This window comes from Panthera leo, chromosome C2, assembly GCF_018350215.1.
Source record: "Panthera leo isolate Ple1 chromosome C2, P.leo_Ple1_pat1.1, whole genome shotgun sequence".
Lineage (NCBI taxonomy): Eukaryota > Metazoa > Chordata > Mammalia > Carnivora > Felidae > Panthera > Panthera leo.
The window spans coordinates 152,074,467-152,098,832 of record NC_056687.1 but is presented as its reverse complement, the minus strand read 5'-3'; the positions used below and the strand labels follow the sequence as shown (position 1 = coordinate 152,098,832).

The 24,366-nt window shown below is 41.0% G+C and overlaps 1 protein-coding gene across 3 annotated transcripts in view; it reads left to right on the top strand.

Annotated features, from left to right (window-relative positions):
* The window catches only part of OXSR1 (oxidative stress responsive kinase 1), a 100,267-nt gene that overhangs the window by 24,440 nt on the left and 51,461 nt on the right, over positions 1 to 24,366 (top strand). For all 3 annotated transcript variants that reach the window (XM_042955862.1, XM_042955863.1, XM_042955864.1), the window contains exons 3-4: positions 5,206 to 5,314; positions 14,075 to 14,216. In XM_042955862.1, the coding sequence (XP_042811796.1) occupies positions 5,206 to 5,314; positions 14,075 to 14,216 (251 nt within the window). The remainder of the gene's footprint in view (positions 1 to 5,205; positions 5,315 to 14,074; positions 14,217 to 24,366) is intronic.

Genomic DNA, 24,366 nt, shown 5'->3' with positions numbered 1-24,366 from the left:
GCACATTCCCTAGACATTTTATTATTTTATTTTATTTATTTTTTAAAGTTTATTTTGAGAGAGAGAGAGAGAACAGCAGAGGGTCAGAGAGATAATTCCAAGCAGACTCCACACCGTCAGCGCAGAGCCTGATGCGGGACTCAAACTCAAGAACCGCGAGATCAGGACCGGAGCCAAAACCAAGAGCTGGACGCTTAACCAACTGAGTCACCCAGGTGCCCCCTGCTCAGACATTCGATAGATGGAAGAATTGTTTGTTTCATATTGAGCATTCCATGAGGGCAGGGACTTTATTGTGTTCACTCTGTATGAGTGAATAACTTAACATTACTTGGGGGCCTGACTGAATGGTGTGAAACAGATGAAAACTGCTTGCATTGGGGTAACTAGAAAATCAGGAGTAAATGTTACAAATGGAGATGCGTTCCAGGAATGAAAAGTGATCATTAAGCAATACTTGAGAGCTTCCGGTGGAGAACGAAGTCCACACAAAAGCTATTGGCAGCAGCAGGTAACAGGACTGTCAAGAAAGCACTTTCAGGGGCGCCTGGGTGGCTCAGTCGGTTAAGCAGCCGACTTCAGCTCAGGTCATGATCTCACAGTCTGTGAGTTTGAGCCCCGCGTCAGGCTCTGTGCTGACAGCTCAGAGCCTGGAGCCTGTTTCGGATTCTGTGTCTCCCTCTCTCTGACCCTCCCCCGTTCATGCTCTGTCTCTCTCTGTCTCAAAAAAATAAATAAACGTTAAAAAAAAAAAAAATTAAAAAAAAAAAGAAAGCACTTTCAGTAGGGGGGGTGGAATTCATTTTGATGTGGAAGGGAGCCACTGGGAAAATTGAGTCAGGAATATAGCACTCTTGCAAAACACTTACATACGTATTTTTCCTTTTGAACTGAAAGGGAAAAGGATAATTTCAGTGGGAGTTAAGATAAAGGAACCCTCCCTCCCACCCCTTAAAGGAATAGACGAGAAGGAAAGAAATCTTTAAGGCCCTTTCGGTTTTTGAATTTGATGGTTCTCTGATAGTCTCCTGTTAGAAGACCCTTTGTGAGCTGTCCCTGCCCACCCCCCACCCCCACCCCCCAGAGTAACCCTTAGTTTCAATTTAAGACATTGGACAGTTTGACCCCAACTCTGTGCATGAATTGTCGCACTGTCTTACCTCCCTCATCCAGTGAGTCACCAAGTCCTATGGTGTATACTTCTTCAGCACAGCTCTTGACTCCTCCCTGTCTTTCCATTCATATTGCCACTTATTTTTTTTTTTTTTAGCATTCTGTTTTTTAAAATTATTTTTAGATGTTTATTTTGAGAGAGAGAGAACATGTGCACAAGTCGGGGGAGGGCGGAGAGAGAGAATCCCAAGTAGGTTCCACATTGTCAGCCCAGAGCCTGATCCTGGCCTCAGTCTCATGAACCCGGAGATCGTGATCTGAGCCGAAATCAAGAGCCGGACGCTCAACGGACTAAGCCACCCAGGCGCCCCTAAAGCTATATTTTGAGATAGTTTTAAACTTCTAGAAGAGTTGCAAAAGAAGTACAGAAAGTTCCTGTATGCTGTTCACCCAGGTTCTCCTGACAGTGACATAACCACAGTGTAAATACCCAAACCGAGTAACTAGTTATTTATAATTTTTCAGGCCACCATTGTCCCTCACCCAGGTCATAGCAACAGCCTTAGGCAGTATCATTGCCTCTAGTCTCGCCTTCCCACACTTACTTTCTAATTGTAGCTAGAGTGTTTTTATGAAATGGCATATATAGTTAAAGCTCTGATGCCTTCCCTTTGCTGTTAAGATGAAGCCTGAATTCTTGAACACACTTACACAGTCCTTTATGATACGGTCCCAAGTAACTCAACAGTCAGACCTGTAAAACTTACAGGAAGCCATCCCTGATTATCACTCCTATTTTTTGATAATTGGCCTCTCCAGTGAAATCACGTAGTATCTAGTACTTCTCCTATCAAACTATTTATCGTTGTGTGTTGTTAAATTAGTATTGGTCTGACTTCTTCACTCGACTGTAAGTTTCATAAGGGCTCACCCTCGTAGTGAAGCACCTAGCACTGCGCCTGGCACATTGGTAAATGTCCGTTGAAAGCATGAACTGCTTGCCTTAGGTTTACTCATTGCATCCTAAAATATGTCTTGCGTATTTCATCTTTTGTGTGGTTGTGCCTCTCACCTTCTACTGCTGTCGTTTCCCTATATCCTACCGCACTAAACCTCGTTCTTACCTCCTTTGCAAGGACTTCTTGCCTACCTTCATTGTTCTTTCCAGAGGATTCTTGTAACGTGCTATCTTTACAACTTGCTGGCAATATATGTTGTCCTATATATTCCCTCTCCTATGTACTTCTCATCTCCTTTAATCTTCATAGCACTATGTCAACAGGCAGGTGCTGACTTTAGTTTTACTTAGGTTTTAGTACAGAAGACTGCTGGTGACTTTGGAGGTTGGAAAAATGCGTACGGCAAGGTCCTTGCTATAAAGGAATTTACATTCAAGTAGAAACGATAAGCAAAACTAAGGTTCACAGAGCACTGCTTTTGAATCAGAGCCTATGGGCAACTTTTACACAATTGGCTCTACTGTACAAAGACCAAGGGCATAGGGCAAGTACAGTAATTGAATAAGTAAAAAGTTGTATAAATTAATTCATTCAATAAATATTTGTTGAAGGTGTACTGTGTGCCAGGCACAGTGTTAAGTGCCACGAATACAGAGTCTTAGCTTTCTTTGAGCTTAAAGTTTTGTGAAGGGTACAGAAAAATAAATAAGCAGTTACTATATAATATGATAAGTTCTGCAGTGTTTAGGGAATCTACTTTTTTGTGTGGATTTTTAAAAATTCAAGTATAATTAACAAACACTTATATATTAGTTTCAGGAGTACAGTATAACGATTCAACAATTTTGTACAATACTCAGTGCTCATGATAAGTATACTCTTAATTCCCTTTATGTATTTCACCCCCCCCACACACACACACACACACTTCCCCTTTGGCAACCACCAATTTGTTCTCTGTATTTAAGAGTCTGTTTTTTTGTCTGTCTCTTTATTTTCTTGGTTTTGTTTCTTAAATTCTGTATATGAGTGAAATCATATGTTGTCTTCCTCTGACATATTTCACTTGGCCATTATACCCTCTAGGGCCATCCATGTTATTGCAAATGGCAAGATGTCATTCTTTTTTAGGCTAATAGCCCCGTGTGTGTGTGTGTGTGTGTGTGTGTGTGTGTGTGTGTGTGTGTGTGTAATATGCACCAGCTTGCATTTAGAGATCCACTTTTGGAAGTACTTGCTTTCAGGAGCTCTCAGTCCACCAGGGAGGAACAGATAAGTAAGCACCCAATGCACTATCCAGTACATATGGGCTGTGATGTAAAGAGATACACAGGGAGTTTGGAAGCAACCTTGGGGAACTGGTAGAAATGATATTTTGGCTAGATCAGAAGGAAGAATTGGCATTTTTAGCTAGGGTAAAATAATGATGGAAGTCTATTTGAGGCAGAGGGAACAATAGGGTTAAATATCCATGGTTGAAGAAGCGTGCTCACCTGAAGTTTACTGTGGCTGGATTGTAGAGGGTATTTTGGGGTAGGGTCAGTGAAGGGAGTAGGATTGAGACTGGAGAGGTAGGCAGGGCCCAGATCACTCAGGGCTATATGAGGCATTTTATCTCACCCAGCCTAATTTAAATGCATAACCCCAAGGTTGTAGATAAACTTAGAGGGTGCTCAGGTTTCTACTCTGGATTTAGTTTATGACCTTGTCCTGCTTTAGGAGATTTCTTTTCAGAGTGAGAATTGTTAATTAATTCACAAAAATGGGATGAAACGATATTTTCAAAATAAAACAAAACCCACAAACCAAAAAGGAACCTCTACCTGAATAGACATTTTCCCGAAGAAGACCTACAGATGACCAACAGGCACATGAAAAATGCTCAACATCACTCATCAGGGAAATGCAAATCAAAACCACCTCCCACCTGTCAGAATGGCTAAAATAAAAAAGACAAGAAATAACAAGTGTTGGTGAGGATGTGGAGAAAAGGGAAGGAACCCTCGTGCACTACTGGGAATTCAAACTGATGTAGCCACTGTGGAAAACGGTATGGAGGCTTCTCAAAAAATTAAAAATAGAACTACCATATGATCTAGTAATTATTCCACTGCTGGGTATTTACCACCTAAAAATGAAAATACTAATTTGAGAAGATATTTGCACCCCTTTGTTTATCGCAGCATTGCTTACCATAGCCAAGATTTGGAAGCAACCCAAGTGTCCATCTACAGATGAATGGATAAAAAAGATGTGATTTTTACACAGACACACACACAGTGGAATACTACTCAGACATAAAAAATCATGGAGTCCTGCCATTTGTGGCAACGTGGATGGGCCTAGAGGATACTATATTAAGTGAAGTAGGTCAGATGAAGAAAAATACCGTATGATTTCACTTGCATGTGGAATCTAACAAACAAAACGAGAACAAACAAAAACCAGACTGCTAAATACAGAGAACAATCTCACCATGGGGGTGCAGGGTGATGGGTGAGCTAGATAAAGGAGATTGAGAGATAAAAACTTCCAGTTATAAATAACTAAGTCACAGAGATGGAAAGTCCAGCATGGAGAATATAGTCAATAATATTATAATAATATTGTATGGTGACCACACTTCCCGTGGTGAGCAGTGAGTAATGTATAGAATTGTCAAGTCACTGGTGTTGTATACCTAGAACTAATACAACATTGTATTTCAACTATCTTTCAATAATAAAAATACATTTTAAAGGCGGAATAAAGACACTTGAAGACAAGCAAAACAAAACAAAAACCACCCTCTGTTTATTAGTCATTATGCTTTATGGCTGTAAAACCAGATTTCCCAAGATGCTTTTTCAAGAGCACCTTGAAGTAACAATGTGTGTCCCCACGAAGGCCTTTGCGGTGTCGTATAAGTAGTGCATGTTTCGAGTTCCAAAGATTATGAGTGGAATGACTAGTCAGAATGGACTGAGGGAAACTGAGGGTTTTTTTTCGTTTAACTCTTCTCAAGGAGGTCAGAGCCATGGAGATCCCACAGAGGCTTAAGCCAGCCTTGGATTTACAAATCTGAATTCGCTCACTTGTAGTGTTGTTTCAGGCTTGCGTATGATAAATTAATCATATTTTCTCTTCCTTGTAGAAAGAAATTCAAGCCATGAGTCAGTGCCATCATCCTAATATTGTGTCTTACTACACGTCTTTTGTGGTAAAAGATGAGCTGTGGCTAGTCATGAAGCTGCTAAGTGGAGGTGAGTAGAGTATGGTGAAACGCTAACTTCCGTTGGTTGGAAAGGTAATAAAGATATCCGGTTGGTTTTTTCCTGGTTTGGTTTTCGTGCACATTGGCATTGGAGGAGATGCTGAGGACTTAGTATCTGCTAAAGATGGGAGGGCATGAGCCGAGACAGGTTTCACACGTTGCGTTTGGTCGCCATGCCTCTGAAGCCTCACTCCATCTCTGATGGTTCCCCACAGCTTCCTTTGTGCCATGACAACAGCTTGCTGAAGGTTCTGGTCAAGGGTCTGACCATAACTTCTTATAGAATGACCCGCATTTTGGATTTATCTGGTTATTTCTTCCTGGTGATATTTAACTCGATTTGTTTCCCTTGCTTTCTTACAAATTAAAAATTGGACCCAAAGGCTCGATTCGATGTAAGTTAGAAATTTTTGGACAGTATTTTGTGGGTGATGCTGTGTTCGTAGTGCATCACACCAGGAAGTGTTGCTTTCTGGTTATATCTTTAATGGTGATGTGACTTTCGATTGCTTGAGGTTTTGACAGCCAGACCTCACCGTGGAAAAGTTAACTTGTTCCCCTTTGCAGCTAGCGAGTAATCTGTGAGGTGATACTTGGGCCCTGAGAGTATCCAGTTCCCCACCTTTTTTTTTTTTTTCCCCATTTTTTAAAGTTTATGTGTTTATTTTGGAGACAGCGAGAGAGAGACAGAGAGGGCATGAGCAGGGGAGGGGCAGAGAGAGAGAATCCCAAGCAGGTTCTGCACTGCCAGCGCAGAGCCCTACGTGGGACTCAGTCCCACCAACCGTGAGATCATGACCTGAGCCGAAACCCAGAGTCAGTCGCTTAACTAACTGAGCCACTCAGGCGCCCCTCCCCCCTTACTCTTTCCTTTAATGATTTTAGCATCCATTCACAGTCCTTGTTTGAATTAATTATTCTGTCAAGGGTTGCAGAATGGTGACTTTTCTCATTGCATCCTTTCTTTTACATTTGTAAACTTGGCATTGTTCTGTGTAAAGGAACTTTACCTCATTAACTGGAGCTCTTTGGGTAATCTGTATTGTGGTTCCTACTAAAAATGCAAGATAAATAATTGATTTTTTTTTTTCAGTACTAATTTTCAGAGTAAAGAGTTGATTTAATACTCACCTCCAGTGGTTGCAAATAGGGTTTGTTTGGTTTTTTTTCCTTTTTCCTGTTGGGTAAGGCTTTCATTTTTTTTTTTTTTTTTTTTTTTTTGAGTGTCATCATAGACACAAGGAATTTTATATATTTAGTGTCTTTCAATGTAGTTTTACTCTCTTCTTTGGACGCTCAGGTCATCCAAAATTTTGTCATTAGGACTCCCTTTAAGCTTATTCCTATGTCCTTTTGACATGAATGCGTTAGTCTTTGGTTACTTCCTTGTTTTTTGGTTCAGGATTTCCTAGGGTCACGTTTATATTACTTTTCCTAGATCCACAATCAGCCAATACTCCAGGGAGTTCTGATTTTTGTTAGGGGAAAGGTATTTAGAAAGCAAAAGTAGGATGTTTGGTCATTGCTACATCATTATCATCACTTCTGGTTGAAAGAGCTTAGAAATATATTAAAAATTATGATTTGGAATTAATATTTCCATTTCAAGTTTAACATTTTAGACTTTTGAAGCTTCTTTGAAATTATACGTGAGTCTCTTTTCTCTTATACGGAAAATTTTGGTCCCCAGTATTATGATTAAGTCCGGTGCTTTATCCTGCCATATGTATACAGTTATTTCTGCTTAAGTCCTTAGAATAAAATGTAAGTATCACTGATGGCCAGAAGCAGACCATTGTCACTAGACTGGACATTTTGTTGTTATGGTTATCTGAAGGCCCAAGTCACGTAGTGACTTAGACATTTTGCCAAAGCACGGATTTGAATCGTGGCGAGATTGGGAGGACCAGTGAGTGATGGAGCCGCCCGACCTTCCCATTCACTGTGCTGCTTGGTTTTTGTTTGCATATGTATTTGCGTAGGAGCGTGGTTTTCCATTTTGGAATTGAACACTTGACTTCCCTAGCGAGGCCATAAAGGAAAGAGCATAGGCTTTAGAATTAAATTCCAGCTTTCCTACTTCGCCGGTTTATGTCATTGGGCCAATTATTTAAGCCCTTTGAACCTGTTAACTTTTCTGTCACATGGGGATACCTTTCTGTATTTTAGGTATTGGGGAGTAGTAATTGAGAGGACGTACGTCAAGCATCTATAATTGTGCTGACACGTAGATGCACGAGAAATTGAGTCATTAATAATAATCCCATGTTATTTGATGCTTTTCAGTGTAGCCAGAATCACCTTTTTGTTTCAATCCCATTAGTGACACACTGGAGAAACTGGATTGCTTTGTTAAAGGCCTTGTTCATATGATGGTTGGAATCCTTGCTAACACCAACCACCTTTCAAGATGGTGGTCAAGCATGGTTCTTTCAGTATGGACAGATATGGGAATATTAGGTAATACTGTATCTTTCATTATTGATCACCTATAGCATAATTTGCTTTATTTGTAACTTACAAAAATGTGTAATACAGAGTTTTTAATGTTTTGCTGAAAAGTCCTCTGATGAATAGCAATACTTTGTCTGCTTAACTCTTTCATCCGTACCTGTATGCCAGCCCATCCTTTCTGCTACTCCTGAGCAGAACGAATGTATATTTTTTAAGAAATCCCCGTTTCTTCTGCAGGGAGTATATATCCTGATCTCAGAAGGGGCAGGACATGTAGCTGGGTGGGACGTCTATTAAATGTACCTTTCTGTCTCTCCTCGTCTTAGGTTTACTGGGACAGTGCCCAACTTTTCCAGCCTAGGACTCAGCACGTTTCCTGGGGGATAATTTTCAAACATGTTCCAGCTGTTAACTCTTTTTATAATTACTTACCTTTTTTTTTTTTTTTTTGAGTCAACGTAATCTTACATCTAAGCCTTTAAAAATATTAAAGAATTGCATCTTTTTTTAGGAAAATGAAATCTTGCTTGTTTTAGTCAGAAAGTGAATAAACATTTAAACTGAAGAGATACATTAAATACTTTTAGAAAACAAAAGCTAGACCTGAGCACAGCTTCAAAATGTTTTATTTATTTATTTATTTGTTTGTTTATTTTAATGTTTATTTCTGAGAGAGAGAGAGAGAGAGAGAGAGACACAGAGCATGAGCAGGGGAGGGGCAGAAAGAGAGGGAGACACAGAATCTGAAGCAGGCTCCAGGCTCTGAGCTGTCAGCACAGAGCACGACGTGGGGCTCGAACCCACCAACTGTGGGATCATGACCTGAGCCGAAGCCGGGCACTCAACCGACTGAGCCACCCAGGCGCCCCTAAAATGTTTTTAAAATACAGAGAAACTGTGCCAAGATTTATTGCTCATTTAAAATTCCATTCATCAGATACTTACTGATCACCACTGCATTGGTGAATCATGTTCCTTGCTCTTATGGGCCTCATAGCTAATAAGGAAAAGTTACAATTATATAAGTATAAGTATGTAGAGTACTAGGAAGAAGTATCAGGTGCCATGGGAACAGGTACCAGGAGACTGTATTTTATTGAGGGAGAAAGGGTGTGGTGGGGTTAACAAAGACTTCCCTCAGGAGGTGATGTTCAGCTGAGACCAGAGGAATAGGTAATAATTAGCCAGGTAACGTGGGAAGTGGGCGAGATTTCAAGGGAAGGATGGGAGAAGTGATCCAGATAGAGGGAACACCATGCAGAGAAGGTTCTGGAGGCAGGATGGAAGAGTATGGTGTGTCTTGCGAAACTGATGGGGGCCTACAGAAGGAGCAGAGAGAGTGAGAGGAGAAGACCATTGATAAGCAGAGGCTCCCTTTGAGTAATTAAGTCATGTGAATAACCAGAGTTAACAGAAATATGTTTAGGCTATCTTCTTTCACATCAACTTTTTTTAGCCAAAATCTATAAAACAAAAGCATATTTTAAAAAAAAGTTCATTTCTTTAGAGAGAGCACACGTGCACACGCGTGCAGAGGGATGGGGCAGAGAGAGAATCTCCAGCAGGCGTGGCACTGTGAGCACAGAGCCTGATGCGGGGCTCGAACTCACGAACCGCGAGATCGTGACCTGAGCCGAAATCAAGAGTTGGGTGCTTAACCGACTGAGCCATCCAGGTGCCCCCAGATTTCTTTCTTTTAAAAAAAAAAAAAAAATTGATTTTAGAGAGAAAGTGTGAGTGGGGAGAGGGTCAGAGGAAGAGAGACAATCTGAAGCAGGCTCCACCCTCAGCACTGAGCCTGACGTGAGTTTCAATCCTATGACCCTGAGATCATGACTGGAGCTGAAACCAAGAGTCGGACACACAACTGACGAGCCACGCAGGTGCCCCCTAAAAACAAAAGCGTATTGGGGTGCCTGGGTGGCTCAGTTGGTTAGGTGTCTGACTTCAGCTCAGGTCATGATCTCACGGTTTGTCAGTTCAAGCCCAGCATCAGGCTCTCTGCTGTCAGCACAGAGCCCACTCTGACTCCTCTGTCCTTCTCTCTCCTTGCCCCTCCCCTGCTTGCACTCTCTCTCTGTCTCTCAGATAAATAAACTTTAAGAAAAAACCAGAAGCATATTTTTCATCTAGCAACATGTACTGACGTAGAATTTAAGAAGCTAATTAAATCATAATCTGAGTTGCAGCTGTCACTCTTACACCCATCAACCCGGTGGACGTCATGGTTAAAATAAGTTGAATTTCGTGTGTCAGTATTATAGTCATTTCTTAATACCTCCTTATAACTGTAATATTCTTCTGTGAATTAATCTCTGATGTTGAATGTTGAGATTTTAGTATAGGAAGCTAATCTTCAGAAATTGGAAGCAGTTCTGATCTAAAGAGCTATTTCTGCAGCTTATTAGCACCAAACTGCAATGTAAGAGTTTTAGAAATCAAAGTAATTCAGAAAGTTTCTGAAAGGAGAAGAGAGAATTACCTATTCGACTTAGAGTGATGACTTGTAGCAATGCAGAAATCTAATTTAAATTCACTGTCTTAGTGAATTATTTTGTTGTTTAGAGATGCTCTCAACTTTGTCATCTTCTAAGACATAAAAAAAAGTATGGGAAGTTTTTCATTTTCAAGTTTATTTTATTTTTATTTTTGAGAGAGAGCGAGTTGGGGAGGGACAGAGAGAAAGGAGGATAGAAGATACGAAGCGGGCTCTGTACTGACAGCAGAGAGCCCGACATGGGGCTTGAGTTCGTGAACCGTGAGATCATGACCTGAGCTTGAAGTTGGAACCTTAACCGACTGAGCCACCCAGGTGCCCCAAGTATGGGAACTTCTTCGATCTAAGCAGGACCCGAGTAGAATATCTGGTATTAATAATAGGGACCGTCTTTGGTTGTTCAGGCAACAACGGAGGGGTATGTCTATTTGTCTGAAGTGGAATATTCAGCCCAAGCCAATTTGACCCCTTTGAAACCTTCCATGGCTCAGGAAGAAACGAACAAAACCCAGTGGCTGAATATCGGTTAAAGCTTCTTGGCAGAAATTCTGATAACTAAAATGAGCTAATTTCGGATTCAAAGAGTATTGTTTCATAAAAGTAAACTGAGGCAATAAACATGTTGACTGAATAATTTGAGCAATATAATTAGGAGATTTCATAAGTGCCTTAACCCGGAAGCTCCTTTGCTACTTTTTCAAAAGTATTTTAATATGTAATAATGATATTCTTGGACAGTAAAAGTTTTGCATTGCTTTTTAAATGTTCTGTGCCATAGGCAAGGAAAGCAGACATGAGATGGATTTTTGGAATAGGTGTTTACATTTTAACTTTTTGCTTTGTTACCAAATTTGTACTTATTCCCTCTTGTTTTCCATTCTCCTTGCTATTACTCTGAGAAATGCTTAGGTTTCAATGGGCAGTGTTCATCTAGGAGCCTAGGTTGTTAAAATACACCTTCTTGGGCCCACTTTAGATCTCTTGAATGACAGACAGTCTGTGAGATCTGGAAATCTACACTTTTAACTAGTTTGCCAACTAATTCCTTCATGTGTTAAAGTTTGAGATCTGATTATCTGTGTAAAATATTTCTTCCAGGTTGTGCCCAAGGATATAAGACGGTGCATGCTGTTACAACCTTCCCTTTTTATTCTTAATTTTCTTTAGGTGTTAATTGATTCATCCAGTGATAATCTGCAGTCTTCTTTTGCTTAGCGTATCTTAACTTCACCTTTCTTAGTTGATGTGAAGACTTCCATGTAATTTTGATATTTGAGGAGGGAGGATTATAAGCACCATCATCATGTTGGATGCTACAAGATGCTGAAGAAATCATATGGGAACAAATGGGTACTTTCTAGGACCAAATTTATCAATTAAAGATAAAGGTCTTAGTGGCATGATTATCCCTCCACCAATAAAAATTATATTGTTGGGAGACTGAATTGGAGAAGAAATTTTATACCACGAAAGAGGGGGCTTTTTATGTAGCTTGTTAAAAATGTCTGTTATGAACATAGACTGGGGATGTGCACTGCTTTAATTTCCCCATTGATCATTGGTGTTGTGAAATCATTAAAAATCTTTTAAGATTTTTTTTTTAATGTTTATTATTTTAGAGAGACAGACACGCAGAGCATGAGCAGGGGAGGGGCAGAGAGAGAGAGAGACACAGAATGTGAAGCAGGCTCCAGGCTCTGAGCCATCCGCCCAGAGCCCGACGCGGGGCTCGAACCCACGAACCGCAAGATCATGACCTGAGCCGAAGTCGGACCCTTAACCGACTGAACCACCCAGCCGCCCCGATCTTTTAAGATTTTAAAAAGGAGTTCCTGGTTCAAACTCTTTAAAAATACAGATCTAGTAACCTTTTATGTACCCTAGGTCTTTATTGCTCCATTTTCTTGATCTACCAGACTGGAAATTCCCAGAGTCAACTGTTGTGCCATGTGCATCTTGACATATTTTGTGGCACCCCGTTCTAGATCTTGCATATAATGTGGCCAAATTGTTGAATGAATACATTGTGTTAGTTTTTAATTCCTAGTAGGAATTTTCCCCTTTGCATTCCCTATTTTCGATACTCTTTGCGTTACAAACGTGTGTCTCGATTGGCGTTTATACAAATGTCTTCTTACTAAGCAGTTCTTATGTGGCCTGGATTTCTCAAAAAAATGAGACATGTGGCCTGTTGGTATAGTGGCTTTGCTTTGGAGATTAATATGTGATTGATTAAGCAGAACTTTTAAAATGTCTCCTTTAGGCCTCCCCCTGTGTGAGTCACAGTCTTGTGAATCCCAGCAATAAAGAGGGGAAAGTCTGATAGTGTATTAGGAAACACCACCTGGGATCTGGAGCCTCCCTGGTTCACTGTCTCCAGAAAGTAAACTGCCTGTCTTCCTGCTGGACATGGGGAGTGGCAGTGGTCTGGTTTCCAGAGAGAGGAGGAGGAATCTGGGCATCTTCTTCCCCATTATACGAATTTTCAACCAGTTTTCCCGTTTCCAGCCCTTTTCTTCAATCTCCTCTCACTTCCCCTTAGGTGGTCCTTGGTGTATGTGCTCTGTTGGGATACGCCGTTTCCTAACTGGCATAGTCCTCCACAGGCATTGGACTTTCAGATTTCTCTCTTCTGCTTAGCTTTTTGTTTTCCTTCCTGCAAAACATGATTGTTGTCTCTCTTCTTTATCTTCTCTGTTTTCTTTTTCATCCGGGGTTTATGCCTGTTTTATCAAGTGTATGAAGTTAATGGATTTCAAGTGGGAGCTGAAGTAAATGTGTGTTCTGTCCTCCCATGTTTTGGAGGATCCCGTCTAGACCCTGCTTTCCATCTATTTGGAAGTACATTTTTTACTTGTTAAGTGTGTGAAATAAAAGCACCCACCAGGGCAAGTTTTCAACATAAGTTTGTGTTTCAGTTTTAGTCTTGATCATTCAGGTCTTGTGCCAAGAAATGGAAATCTAATCTTTTCTGTGCAGTTTATGTTATATTCTACTTCTTGGCACAATTTCTAATATTAAAGATTGTTTTGTTTTGGTTCTGTGATCTTTATGGGCCATTGTACTACCAGAAATCTTACTAATCTTCAGCAGACTTTTTATTATTATAATTACGTATGGCAGTCAGGATTCTATGGTTTTCATTACTATGTAGGTATCTTTTCCCTCCCTCCCCCCAGTTTTTAGTCGGGGCATTATTTCTGATCCTGGGAAGAATGGGATTGCTAATACATCGTAGCTATTATTTAGAGAGAACTGCCGTTTTTATCCTTTCATTTTTTTCCTTGCCTTACTTATTATTTGTTAAACTGAAAATTAATTTTAACCCACATGCGACCCTGACTTTCCAAGTATTTCTTCTGTAATCTGACCTGTGTTGCAATCGTATTTTTATACATTTAATCATATAGTGTCGCATAGTCTGATCCAGTGTCGGAAACTTAAATTCATTCGTGGTATTTTATACTAATGTGTTATAGATGGGTAAGGTTTACCTAGGGATTCTTCAGATGTGGTTAAAAATCCTCTACCACCTTTTCCAAATTCTTATTAAAAAGTCTAAAGGAAATGCTGGTGTAACACTGCTATTTGGCTAGTAGGCTGCTTTCTGTTTTCGATTAAAATGGAGAAGAAGTTATTAATTTTAAACTTCTGTATTTCCTTGTGTTTGCTTTTTTTTTTTTCCTTTCCTATACAATTAAGTTTGTGAAAAGGTTTACGTTGGTTTGATTTCAAAATGGCTTGGAATTATATGACATGAGTCAGAAGTTTACGGCAAATTTTGTCTTCGGTTTTTAGGTTCTGTTCTCGATATTATTAAGCACATTGTGGCAAAGGGGGAGCACAAAAGCGGAGTCCTGGACGAAGCTACCATTGCTACGATACTTAGAGAAGTGCTGGAAGGGTTGGAATACCTGCATAAAAACGGACAGATTCACAGGTATGTAAACGACAACACTCTTCTTTTGGGGAAGGTGCAGTGACAGTCGTGCCGTCTCATTTCGTTGAGGCCATTCCCCATTCTTCCGCAGAATTCATAATCTCTGAATGTCGTCATGGCTCTTGGAATCGCGAGTTTCAGCACATTGTGGTTCGGGTTTTAATTACACAGCTAGCAAGGATTGAAGAAGTAAAGATTTTAGTTAAATTGGGAAATACAAAAACAGGAAAAATTCATAATTTCCTGTCGGGAGGCAATCCTTGTAATCACTGATAATGTTTTGTAATATTTCTTTCTAGTTTCTTTTGTGTGCTCACAAGATACTTAAAACAAAACTATATTTATAGTTTTGTCTGTTGCTTCTCACTGTGTTTTTTTAGTATTTTGTCTTGAGTGTTCTCTCAAATTATTAAAAGCTCTTTGTAAAATAACTTCTTATTAAAGCTTTTTTTTTTTTTTTTTTTTTTTTTTTTAATGTAAAAAGCTATGTATCATTTTATGGTCCAAGTATTCCTGGCCATCTCTATTCATTCCCTGGGTACAGATAAGAAGGATCCAAATGATGATGGTTTCTGTGTTACTCAAATCTGTTTAATCCCTGGATTTGGTTTTCCTTCATATCAGACTTTTTTTTGGCACGGTGTGGGTGGGGGGGTGGTCATTCGGAAGGATAATTTCACTGGATATAAGAATTTGCTGTTGACTGTGCTTTTCCTTCAGCAGTTGAAAGGTGCTCTACCACTTAATTCTGGCCTCCGTGGTTTCAGATCAGAAGTCTGTCATTTGAATTCGTGTTCTATAATGTTGTTTTTCTCTGGCTGCTTTCAAGACTTTTTCTTTGGTTTTCTCAACTTTAATTATGATGTCTTGGTGTGAACTTCTTTAGGTATATTCTGTTTGGGGTTCCCAAACTCCTTGAGTCTGTAGGATTTTGTCTTTCACCAAGTCTGGGAAGTTTTCAGCAGTCATACCTTTGGATAGTTTTTTAATCCATTTTTTTTTTCCACCTCTTTTTCTGGGACTCTGATAATACAAAAGTTAGCTGTTTTGTTATTGTACGATAAGTCCTGAGGCTCAGTTCAGGTTTTGTCATCGTGTTTGTTTTCTCTGTTAAGACTGAGTGGATTCTATTGATGTGTTCTCAAGTTCTGATTCTGTCCTCTGCATTCTACTATAGAACCCATTGAGTATTTTAGTTATTATAGTCTTTTAGATAATCTGATTCTTTTTCTTTTTGTCACTTTTATTTCTTTGCTGAGATTTTCTGTTTTTCATTTGTTTTGATAATCCCAAATTGCATGTGGAAGCATTTTTATAATGGCTGCTTTACAATTCTTGGCATATAATTAATTCCAAGATCTGATTCGTCTCGGTGTTGATGTCAGTTGTCTTCTCTTACTGAAGTTCTTCCTGGTCCTTGGTATGATGAGTGATTTTTAAATTGTATCCTGGATATCTTGCATATCATGTTAGGAGACTCTTGATCCCATTTAAATATATATCTTAGCAGGTGTTTGCCGTGTTGAGGTTTAGAATGTAAAACCTAGTCTACTTTTGTGGGCTGTAGTTCCAATGACAGTTTGATTTTTAGAGCCATTACAGTGCTGTTCTGGTTTGCTTTGTTCACCCGGCACTGCTGGGGCTCTCTGCTCAATCCTGCTGATGCCACCATTGAGAGCAGAGTAGAATGCCCCAGGCCTGATGCTGCTAGGTGGAAGGTGGAAGATAGATGCTGTACCCGTGGGTCTGTGAGCACTTTTGGGGGCCCATCCTGTGGCCCATGCCACGTGGTGCCAGTGGGGCTCCCATTCGTTCTCTGTTAGTATTGCCTGTGGGGATGAAGGCATTTCCCTGGGCCACCTTTTGCTGCTGGGTAGAGAGTTGGAAGACACTGGGTCTGGGTTGTCCTTTGCCGCTGTGTGAAGTGCCAGGAAGTGCTGGGCCCAGGTTGCTCTCTACAGCCGGCTACTGGGCGGAGAGATGCTGGCTGGGCTGTTGGTGCTACTGGGGCGGGCAGTATGGGCCTACCTGCTGCCGTGGGTGTGGGGCAGAGGATGGGGTTTCCCATTTGGTCTTTGCTTAAAACCTCTGGCTCTGGCACAGTGGGCCAGCCTGTGACTCCAGCTGTGGGTCCTTTGCTAGGTCTGTGCTAGGCTGCCCCTTTTCTGCTCCTTTGGCCCCAGAGAGCAGGCGTGGAGGATTTTTAAAATTTTTGTTTTGTTCGTTTGTTTGTCGTGTACGCCTGTTCATAGTTCTGGGTTGAGAGACTTTCTAGTGCCCAGTCCAGGATATGTGAGACTAAAAGAAAACTCAGAGAAGTCGTATAGTGCTCTTTAAAAATGGACTTGGGTTCATTGTAAATGTTTATAGCAAACTCTAGGGCAGCCACTAAAAAATGAAAAAAGAATTGATATGCTAAGAGAGGAGAGGAAAATGGGATCATGTAAAATGCTCAATTAAAATAAAGGCAAAAAAAAAGGCGGGAGACACAAGATTGTAATCTTAAAAATCACCTACCTTTAAGGAGCTAGAAAAGAAAATTAAGAACAAACTAAATCCAAAGTTAGCAGAAGGAAGTAAATTTTAAAAGATCAGAATGGGAATACATGAAATACAGATTTTTTTTTTGGATGTGACACCAATAGCAAAGGCAGGAAAAGAAAAATTAAACAGGTGGGACTACACCAAACTCAAAAGCTTCTTCACAGCAAAGGAAACCATCCACAAAATAAAAAGGCAACCCATGGAACGTGAGAAAATATGTGCAATCCACGTGTTCTGATAAGGGGTTAATATCCAAAATATACAAGGAATTTGTACAACTCAGAGACAGAAACTCCCAAATAACCTAATTTCAAATGGGCAAAGGCTCCAAATAGACATTTTCCCAAAAACGATGATCTATTTCCCTAATCCTCAGGGAAATACAGTCAAAACCACAGTAAGATATCATCGCGTATCTGTTAGGATATCTGTTTTCAAAAAGACAGGAGATAGCAGATCCTGGATGAGGATGTGGAGAAAAGGGAACCTTTTTGTACACTGTTGGTGGCAACATAAACTGATAACAGCCACCATGGGAAACAGTATGGAGGTTCCTCAAAAAAATTAAAAATAGGATTACCATATGATCCTGTAATTCTAGTTCTGGGTATATAGTCAAAGACAGTGAAGTCATCATCTCAGAGCCAAGCTGTGGAAATAACCTAAGTGTCCATCAGTGGATGAATGGATAAAGATGTGTATATGTACAGTGGATTATTATTTAGCCATTAAAAAAAAAGAAAGCAGGAAATGCTGTGGTTTGCGACAATATGGATGAACCTGGAAGGCACTATGCTAAGTGAATTAGGCCAGAAAGAGAAAGACAAATAACTGCCTGGTATCACTTGTATGTAGAAGCTAAAGAAAAGAAAAGTTGAACTAGAAACGGAGAGTGGAAAAGTGGCTGCTGGGGTGGGGAGTGCAGGTGGGATAGGGAAAATAGGGAGAGATTGGTAAAAGAATACAAACTCAGTTATGAGTAAGTTTTGCTAAGAGAGTAGAATTTAAGTGTTCTCACCAAAAACAAAACAAAACAAAACAAAACAAAACAAAACAAAAAAACCCCAAAAAGTAAACATATAAGGTAACAGGTATGTTAATTATCTTGGTGGGAAGAATCCTTTCCCAGTGTGTCCATACGTCAAACGAGCACATTGTACACTTTAAATATCTTACAATTTTATTCGTCAGTGATATCTCAACTTTTATTAAAATTTTCTAAAATATATTTATTTGCTTTTGGGAGAGCGCTAGCGGGGGAAGGGTACAGAGAGGGGAACAGAGGATCCGAAGCGGTCCCTGCACTGACAGACTGAGAGTGAGCCCAATGCGGGGCTCGAACCCACGACCTGCGAGATCATGACCTGAAGTGAAGTTGGACACTCAACCTACTGAGCCATCCAAGTGCCCCATACCTCAGTTTTTTATTTTTATTTTTTAACGTTTATTTATTTTTGAGACAGAGCATGAACGGGGGAGGGGCAGAGAGAGAGGGAGACACAGAATCTGAAGCGGGCTCCAGGCTCTGAGCTGTCAGCACAGAGCCCGACGCGGGGCTTGAACTCACGGACCGTGAGATCATGACTTGAGCCGAAGTTGGACACTTAACCGACTGAGCCACCCAGGCGCCCCCATACCTCAGTTTTTTAAAGCTCACCTACTTAACCCTAATCTCTCAGCAAATAGATAAACAAAGGCCCAGAAAAGTAACTGATCAAAGGTCAGACAACTGTCAAGTTCTAAAACTGAGGCTTTAAGGAATGAATCAGAATAGGGAGGGAAAAAAACAAGTAATCTCCTCACCCCCACATGGACACACATATAGACCTTTAATTAGGTTATTCTGATAATAGCACCATTTAAAAAAAAAAAATTAACATATATAGGGGCGCCTGGGTGGGTCAGTCGGTTAAGCATCTGACTTCGGCTGAGGTCATGATCTCACAGTTTGTGAGTTAGAGTCCCGCGTCAGGCTCTGTGCTGACCGCTTGGAGCCTGGAGCCTGCTTCGGATTCTGGGTCTCCCCCTCTCTCTGCACCTCCCCTGCTCACGCTCTGTCTCTCTCTGTCTCTCAAAAATAAATAAATGTAAAAAAAAATTTTTTTTAACATCTACTAATGCAATCAGCCATTTATAAAAGTATCTTACTCTAGATAAAAATGAATAATGCTTTCTAGCCGTCTAAATTTTCCAACCAGCTTAAGTCTTACAAAGAAAAATGAACTCTTTTTATGGTTATGAAGAACAGTTGACTGAAAGGAATAATATATAAACCAGACATCTTGGAAGCATTGAAGGTATATTCTTAAGACAGTAGGGTTTTTCATTTAAAATTGTATCCTGTCATTTTGGACCTAGTTACAATAATGGGTTAACAGATGACTGAAAAGGGCATGACCAAAGAGTAAAGCTTTGGGACTGTATTTCCTGCACTGGCAAGAGGAAAAGGTGGCCTGAAAAACAGGATTCCTGACCGCTGGATAGCGGTAACCCTATGAATATATACCTTAATGCTCTCGATGAACAGAATTCAGTTAATACCTCACTTCTGATTTCATGCTCATCAGTCTTCTAGGGGGGAAAAAAATGCCAGAAACTGCTACTTGGCCCCCAGTGGGTCTCCTCTTCTTTTCAAAGAAAAAAAGCGTAAAAGGTAACATTTTTACTGGGCGTATGACCATCCAGAAGAAAGGCAACACTTCATAGCCTACCGTGCAGGTCAGATACACCTGTGTGAATGAATTTCTAGCCACCGTGGTGAGAACAAAAATGTATACTACTTCAACGTTGTTCCCTTAGCAGGTTTTCTCACCGCCACCCCCCACCTCCCCCCCCCGCCAGCCCTATTGGCATGTGGGTTGGACAGTGCTTTGTTGCAGGGGCTGAACTCTGCGTTGTAGGACATATTAAGCAACATCCCTGACTCCTACGCATTACATGCCAGCAGCACCCCCCTCATCCCCCACACCCAGTGTGACAACCCAGAATGTCTCCAGACATTGCCAAATGTCCTGAGAACCACTGCTAACAGAAAGTGGCATAACCTCTATTTCCCCTTTCCTTCCTTCCCCTGAAATGTGGATGTGGTGGTAAGCCATCCTGAGCTATGTAGCAAGAACTTAGGGGGAAGATAAAGCAATAACATGGAAGGAGCCTGACTCCCTGATTCTACGGAGTCACCATACTGGACTGATGTCACTTATGGATAGACTATTCTCTGAGAGGAAAAAGCCCATCTATCGCCATGTACATCATCAGGGATTGACCAACACAGCCTGACGCCTGTTTTTTGTAAAAGCGACAGGACAGCCACGCCCATTCATTTATTGGTTGTCCGTGGCTGCTTTAGCACGATGAAAACAAAGTAGTGGTGACAGAGAACATCTGGCCCACAGAGCCTAAAACGTGTACTCCCTGGGCCTTTAAGAAAATGTTTGTTGACCTCGGGTGTAGATAGCAATACTGCGCATTCACTGAAGCTCGAGTGCTGTATGGTATCCTAAGTGCGTCATCTGCATTAATTACCTCATTGAATCTTTACAGTTAGGTTGCTTTACGAGGTAGGTAATTCCATCCCCATTTTACTGAGGAGGAAACCGAGGCAGAGAGGTGAGTAGTTAGCTAAAAGTCCCCTACCTAGTGACATAGCTGGGACTTGAATTTAGGCCAGTGGGTTCCCAAAACCTGCTAGGAAAGAAAGATCGCACTAATCTATGAAGCTGGGTACACAGTGGTTCAATGTCAGTTAATATTTTTTAGTTACTAACTCAGTAGAATTTAGTTCTGCCACTGAGGTTATTTGCTTTAAATATATACTATGTGCTATCTCTTTTTATTTAATATATCCAGTCCCTATTTTAAAAGTCAAAGTCTTCACTTCAGAGCATAGTATATCCTTTTTCCTAAAACTTTACATATACAGACTTTATCTAATTAATAGGAAATTAACCCAAAATACACACTGACATACACACTAAGGTCACTGTCTCTTTTAGAAAGCAATGAATAGATTCACATCAAGTTCAGGCACAAACTCAGTCTCTGCTCAGTTTTGTATGACCGTAACCTCTACTCTGAGTATATACATATATATCAGCTCTCATTTAGCTAAATGAGTAAAAGAGACAGAAAAAAATGCTGGGAGAAATAATGGCCCCCAACTTCCAAACCGTGAACCATGGTGAAGACAAATACAAAGAAATCTATAAGCAGACACGTTATAATTACACCGTTGAAATGCAAGCACAGAGTATCTTGGCAGCAGCAAGAGGAAAACAGCCCATCACGTAGGGGGCGTAGTGCTGTAGGAGGAATGTTTGCGATTCTTCAGGATCCATGTGTTGAAACTCATCACCGCTGTGGTGGTGTTTGGAGGTGGGGCCTTGGGAATGTGATTCAGTCATAAGGGTGGTGCCCTCACGAAAGGGATTACTGTCCTTACAAAAGAGACCCCAGAGAACTCCCTGGCTCCTTTTGCCACGTGAAGACAGAGTGAAAAGATGGTCACCTGTGGTTAAAAGGTGGACGCGGGTCAGTAATGTGTCCTCCACACCGAGAAGTCACTTTGAGAATGAAAAATGTCGAAAGTCACTCCATACCATTTACAGCGTTTTATTGGGGGTAACTTCCTGACAGGGGGATTGCGTGAACTTGACGATCCAAGCAGCTATGGCCGCTGTTGTCTGCCTCCATTCACCTCCCAGTCCACATCTTCACCCCCAGTTTTTATACCGTGAGGGGCATGGGGGTGATGTCAAAGGGTAGATATCTAAAGTGGCACCTCTGTGTGTGTCACTTTAGGGAAGGTCAGCACGAGCCTTCCTGCATCTGGTCAGGGCATGCATTAACCTCCATGGGGACTGGAACACGTGGCCCCGAGCGAGGTCATTGGGCGGGCATGGACGAAATGGAGGGCCAAAGATGGAGTCAGTGTTGTCAGCACTCCTACACCTATGAACCAGGAGGAAGTGGACCCTCACCAGACACTGCCTTGATCTTGGACTTCCCAGCCCCCAGAACGGTGTTGGTTGTTTAAGTTACCCAGGCTGTGGTATTTTTGTTATAGCAGCTTGAACGGAACAAGCTAAGACAGAGAGCTTCAGTATGACTGAGAGCTGACTTCCTGTCAGAACAATGGAAACCAGAGGTTCGGGAGAAGGAGCCCTGGAATCCAGTGACCCTTTCAGGATTGTTATCTTTCTGGTGAATTATTCCTTTTTTAAAAAATAATATAATGACCCTCTTTATTCCTAGAAATGCTTTTGTATTAAAGACAATTACATCTTATTTTAATATGGCTATGCTAGTTTACTTTTGTTAAGGGTATCTTTCACTGTGGCTCATTCTTCCCAGGCTCCTGGTTTTATGCAAGGGTCTCAGTTGTACTCTCAACCTTAAACCGGTCCAGGACCATTTTAAAATCCGAGATTCCCAGCCGTTTGGGGCAGCTTGTCTTCTCTCTCTCAAGGCTTACTGCTCTGGCTCTTAAGTGTTCCTTGCATTTCTGAAACTTGAGGATTTCATTTTAGTTCATGTTCAGCAGTGTGACAATTTCCCTTCCTAATGTATCTAGCATTTCTTTGTTTGTGTAGCAGGGGAATGGTGGGTTTTGCAGCAAAGGCCCGGGCAGTAGTGACGAAAGACTGTTTGCCATACATATTTTGCCATGTTGCTGGAATGGATTCTTTATCTTCACACTTTAAAACAGAGATTCTCGACCTTGGCTACATACTGGAATCACCTAGGAAACTTTAATAAGTACTGATTCCTGGATCCATTGCAAGAAGTCCATTCGGTTGGTCTGAGATGAGGCATTGGCATTGGGAGTTAAAAAAAATATTTTTTTAATGTTTTATTTATTTTTGAGAGAGAGAGAGAATGAGAGAGAGAGAACGAGTAGGGGAGAGGCAGAGAGAGAGGGAGACACAGAATCCGCAAAGCCGGCTCCCGGCTCTGAGCTGTCAGCGCAGATCCTGACATCCTGACTCGGGGCTCAAACTCGTGAACCACAAGATCATGACCTGAGCCGAAGTCAGCACTTAACCGACTGAGCCACACAGGTGCCCCAGCACTGGGCCCTTTAAAAGCTCCCCAGGTGATTGTAATGTGCAGCGAAGACTGCGAACCACTGCTTAAACTTCAGCAGCAACCACTCTGAGCTGTGAGCTACTCTGAGATTTCAGCAGGCTTGGGAGAAGGCGGCCTTCCTGGGGGACAGCTGAACCTATGTAGTAGTTTTTGCCGCTTCTCATCTTTATTTTGGTCTAACCCATTTGTGGGTTAGACTGGTGGATCGGGTCAAATAATTTTCCTCCATCTTCACTGTGTTTAGAGGTTTTAACTAGGGTGAACAGGTCTCTAAATTAGACTTAAACTTTTCTCTCTGTATCGACCTGCTCCAATATTTTCCCCGTTAAAGAGGTTTGCCCCAGCAGAAATGTTGGCTAGTCAGTTTAAGATGCTTAGGGCGCCTGGGTGGCTCAGTCGGTTAAGTGTCTGACTTCGCCTCAGGCCATGATCTCATGGTTCCTGAGTTCGAGCCCCGCGTCGGGCTCCCTGCTGACAGCTCGGAGCCTGGAGCCTGCTTCGGATTCTGTGTCTCCCTCTGTCTCTTTGCCCCTCCCCCGCTCACACTCTGTCTCTCTCTCTCTCTCTGAAAAATAAACATTAAAAAAAAAAAGATGCTTAAAATGTAGTGTATTTTCCAGCTTTCATTTTGATTCTTTGCTTCTCTTGACCTTTTTTGAGTTTTCCACAAAGTATGCCTATTGATGAGTCATAAACATGTTTCGGGCAGTAACTTTTGCTGTCTGCTAATGAAGGAGTCAAGCATGTCTATGATATTCCTTTTAATTTTACAAGGAATTTGTCACTTTGGTGCAGTAGTGACATGTGAGAAATGGCATTAACCTGTGAAAATACTCACTGTTCTTTCTTATTTCTTTCTATGATATTCCCTTTATTTTTTTTAACATTTTTTTTTAAAAGGGGCTCCTTATGAAAAATATGATATTCCTTCTAATTTTACAAGGAATTTGTCACTTTGGTGCAATAGTGACATGTGAGAAATGGCTTTAAGCTGTGAAAAACAAAACTCACTGTTGTTTTTTATTTAAGAATGGATTGTGGATTTAACTGTTGGGCTGCTGGGTTGCTTGGATTTTGTGGCAAAGTAAGAAAGGTGGTTTTCTTAAGGCCTTTATGGATTTCCAGGTATTTAGTTACAAATCTTTTTCTTGGAAGGTCAGTTGTCCTGTTGCCCATGAGGACAGACTGGTATGTTTGTCCAGTGAGCCATTTAGCCTCATGATTTTCTCCTGCTTTTACTCCTGGAAGCTGTTCTGCAGACTGCACTTTGGTTTCAAATGGGAAGCATGGAATTGATTATCTGAGGAGCTGATCGGGAAAAGTAGTCACCCTAAGTGCAGGCTCTACTGAAAATAGATTATTGTCTCTTCACTTTCCAAAAAACAAAAACTTGTATAAAACATTATTTGAATAGGTAGCACATGTATGTGACTTAAATATTCAAAAAAGCACAAAATGGTATATGATTAAAAAAAAAAAGTCCTGTCCTGAATCATATTGGTACTATGTACCTTGATAT